We start from the raw sequence: 4168 nt of genomic DNA, 5'->3' as shown, positions 1-4168 counted from the left end.
CATGGCGGGGGGGATGGAGTCCCACATCTGGCCCTGGCCCCGCCCCCACTTCTCATCCAGTTGGGGGAGGGGGCTAATGGGCCCATTCCCCCACCCTCACCCCTGCCGCTTTGGGGCCAGGCTCATTCCCACCCCTCCCTTCAGGGCTGTTCTTATGTCATGGCAACGGTGCCACCATGCCCCACCCCTGCCTCCCAGGCTGGGTGGGATGGGAACTTGCACATAGTGGCAGATGGGCAGCTGCACGCTCTGCCACTGGTAACCCCCCTTCCTGCTCTCTTTTTTCCCCCTCTTCCCTGGAGCCTCCCCCTCCCTGCCAACTGTTGTTAGGGGGGAGGGGGGCCTCTGGCCCCTCAGTACCTGCTGTCATGGTGGCACTCTGCTATGCATCTTTGTCTGTTGGAGCACTCTGATTGGCTGCCGAGACAACCAATCAGTGTGAATAAATATTACAGATAAAGACAGACAAAGTTTTCTATAATATTAGAATTTTTGTTATATATTCCATTAGTAATGACTTTTTGCATGCAATAGATGCATTTCCTCTTTATTATAAGAAAAAGAAAAAACACTTGCCGAAGATTTTCTGTCCATTTTATTTCCAAATCATGAGCCATTCTGTCAACTTTGAACTTTTCCTCTTCTCTCATAGCAGCAATCATTGCCTCATGTTGCTGTCTTTCCTGTTCTAGTTCCCCCTGTAAACACAAACTTTACAATAGAGATTGATCAGCAGCAAAAAAATATTTAAAACCTAAATTTTACTCTGAATTCAATTCAAAGCTCCCTCTAATATATGCTTCTACAGCTGACAACTTATATGGCCTTTAAAATCTCATTTACTGGCATATCATTTTTGACATGATTAATTATTATTAATTATTTAATAAGCCCACCATTATGACTCCCATGAAAGCCTATATTGTTAGAAACATTTTCAGCTCCACAAATACTTTATCCATACACATTTTATTTCTATGAATTTGTTTCTTTTTCTGTTTGTGAATTACCTACAAACAGAACACAATTAGCTATTTAAATCAGGCAACCTACAACCCATTGGCCAGATCCAGCCCGTGGAGCCATTTGATCCAACCCACAGATACAAGGCTTCAGTGACAGGTGCTTCAACTGCAAGTGTTCTCCTTGTGTCGCCGCAGAGATGCACCAACTGTGGATAGGGCCTAGCACCTGCTTGCTCACCTCTGATCCAAAGTGGGTCATTCTAGCCCATAGCCAGAAAAAGCTGCCAAACGCTAATTTAAAATGTTTTCAAGAAATGTCTTCTGCATATAATTTGTCATATGTCATTTGCAAGCCATTTGATGCAATATTTATCATCTTGATTCAAGTTTTGAGTTTCTCTTATTAGAAACAAATTTTGTATGTTATGTTTCTGATCTCTGACTGGCCAGGCATAATTCCTAGAATCCAGTTTTTTGCTGTGAATACTTCATTACAATTAGAAATTAAAATGATCTTTTTGTGAACGTTTCTTTTATATTTGCTTAAAATTACTAGTTACAGTAGTTACAGTATTCCTATCAGGAATATTTGTTTTATTCATGAAAAGCCACCAAAGACACCTACACAGAATCAGATTTTTGTAAATAACTATTTGTAGGAGATCATTTGCAGTATACATTCACCCTAATAAATACATTCTAAGACCTGCTGGGGGCCACTGCTAATAGCAATAATTTGCTATACATGAACATTTACATTTACATTCATATTCTTTGCGTGTGCTGTAACAGAGCACAGTGATTATCAGAGCTCCAAACTGCATACAAGTAACCAGCAACATGTACAAGAGTTCTTAAAATGAGAAGTCACACATGGAATTTTTAATATTTTAATTAAAAATATATACATGAGCAGCCTAGTTTATGTCATTCTTATTAATAAAATAATTTTAAGTAGTAATGTTCTAAGAGACATTTGTGCTCTGCTGTTTAATTAGTTAGTAAGGAAGAAAAAACGGCATGCAGTCAAACAATTTGAAACACATTAGTTTAACTATACTCCTGAAGACTTTGAATTTCTGCCTGTCAACTTTTCTTTTCATCTTTTGTTTTTAACTGAAATTCAGCGAGTCAGTGTAGTTCACCGTGAAGAGTAGGATATTTTATGCTACAGAGATGGGATTCTGAAGCTCCAAAAATATATAGCAAGTGAAGATATGAGGGCTGCTGAAACTTAATACTGCTATTATTATTTTTATTATTATTATACCTTGTTTTCAGTTGTTTATAAAACGTTAACTATTTAGGCTCAATTCTCCTTGCTAGGTATCTGCCTGCAATTGCATTCTTTGGGGGAAAGCTTGACAAAAAATAGTTCTTACTGTTTCTAAAAATCAAATCAGGAGAAAACGTGTTGTTTTCCATGGGCTAAAAAATCCTCGCAAATTGTATCATTGATAAGCTCTTGGGCTTCCATGTTTTGGCTTGAAGAACTGTAAAACTGTCCTGGTAACTTTAAGATTCCCAGGAGACTTGGCTAACTACTTTTCAGAGACTGTATAGATTCAGTACAGACTTGTTACAGATTGGCAACATCCTCTGAAGATTCTGTCTGTATTGAATGTATTCTATCCTAGGGCTTCAGTAACTGAGCAGGACATTCCCTGTAATTGAGCGTGTAATCATGTATAAGAGTACATGTATAAATATATGTATAAGGAATAAGATACAGTCTTGACATGATCTCGTACTATTTTTTTTCATTTACCTTATCCTTGGGAAATGTTAGTTCAGCATTTCATAGAATCATAAAAAATTAGGGTTGGAAAGGACTTCAGCAGGTAATCTAATCCAATCCCTTGCTCAAAACTGGACCATCCCCAACTATATCATCCTAGACAAGGCTTTGTATTAGCTGGGTCTGAAAAACCTCCAAGGATGGAGATTCCTTGGACAACCCCTCTGGGTAATCTGTTCCAGAGCTTGACTACCCTCCCAGTGAGAAAGTTTTTCCTAATATCTAACCTAAACATTGCTTGCTGAAACTTGAGACCATTACTTCTTGTTCTGTCATCTGCCACAACTGAGAAAATTCTAGCTCCATCCGCCTTGGAACCCCACTTCAGGTAGTTGAAAGTTGCTATTAAATCCCCTGTCAGTCTTTTCTCTTCAGACTAAATAAACCCAGTCCCCTCAGCCTCTACTCAGAAGTCATGTGCCCCAGCCACATCATCATTTCCATTGTCCTCCACTGGACTCTCTCCAATTTATCTGAATCCTTTCTGTATTGCAGGGCCAAAAACTGGACACAGTATTCCAGATGTGGCCTCACCAGTGACAAATAGATCACTTTCCTCAATCTGCTGGCAACACTCCTACTAATGCAGCCCTGTATGCCATTAGCCTTCTTCACAACAAGGGCACACTGTTGGTTCATATTTAGCTTATTTTCTGCTGTAATCCCCAGGTCCTTTTCTGGAAGCTGCTGCTTTGCTAGTTGGTCCCCAGCCTGTACTGGTGGATGGGATTGTTCCATCCTAAGTGCAGGACTTTCCACTTCTCCTTACTGAACCTCATGAGATTCATTTTGGTCCAATACTCCAATTTGTCTAGGTCTCTCAGAATCCTCTTCCTACCCTCCAGCATATCTGCTACTTCCCCCAGCTTGGTGTCATCTGCAAAGTTGCTGAGGATGTAGGTCAATGATGAAGATATTGAACAAAACTGGCCACAACACTGACCCCTGGGGCACTCTACTTGATACCTGCTGCCAACGAGACACTAAGACATTGATTACTATGCTTTGAGCCTTTTCTATCAACCTTATAGTCCACTCATCCAACCCAGACTTCCTCAGTTTGCTTGCAAGAATGTTGAGGGAGACCATATCAAAAGCCTCTCTAAAGTCAAGGTATATCACGTCCACTATCCCAAAGCTCCTTAAACCGATAGACCACTATCCCATGCTCCTTATTCATGTGGGCACCAATGACACTGCTCGGAGCACTCGCAGCCAGGTCATGAGGCGCTACAGGGATTTGGGAGCGGGGCTTAAGGGTCTGGGGGCACAGGTAGTGTTCTTGTCGATCCTCCCAGTCTCAGGCTATGGGCTGAGAAGGGACAGGAGGATCTATGTGGTCAACCAAAGACTGCAGTGCTGGTGTCGTCAGGAAGGCTTTGACTTTCATGACCACAGCCTGCTC

The 4168-nt window shown here is 41.1% G+C and overlaps 1 protein-coding gene across 9 annotated transcripts in view; it reads right to left on the bottom strand.

Moving 5' to 3' along the window:
* Positions 1-4168, bottom strand: part of FAM184A (family with sequence similarity 184 member A) — a 189913-nt gene that overhangs the window by 101595 nt on the left and 84150 nt on the right. For all 9 annotated transcript variants that reach the window (XR_003091708.1, XR_003091710.1, XR_003091709.1 and 6 more), the window contains one exon: positions 577-698. Coding sequence is in view for 6 of the 9 variants with exons in the window: in XM_025191337.1 (XP_025047122.1) it covers positions 577-698 (122 nt within the window). In the remaining 3 variants the exon portion in view is untranslated. The remainder of the gene's footprint in view (positions 1-576; positions 699-4168) is intronic.

This window comes from Alligator sinensis, unplaced genomic scaffold (assembly GCF_000455745.1).
Source record: "Alligator sinensis unplaced genomic scaffold, ASM45574v1 scaffold1343_1, whole genome shotgun sequence".
Classification (NCBI taxonomy): Eukaryota; Metazoa; Chordata; order Crocodylia; family Alligatoridae; genus Alligator; species Alligator sinensis.
The sequence above is the reverse complement of the archived record's forward strand: the minus strand, read 5'-3'. Positions and strand labels throughout refer to the sequence as shown.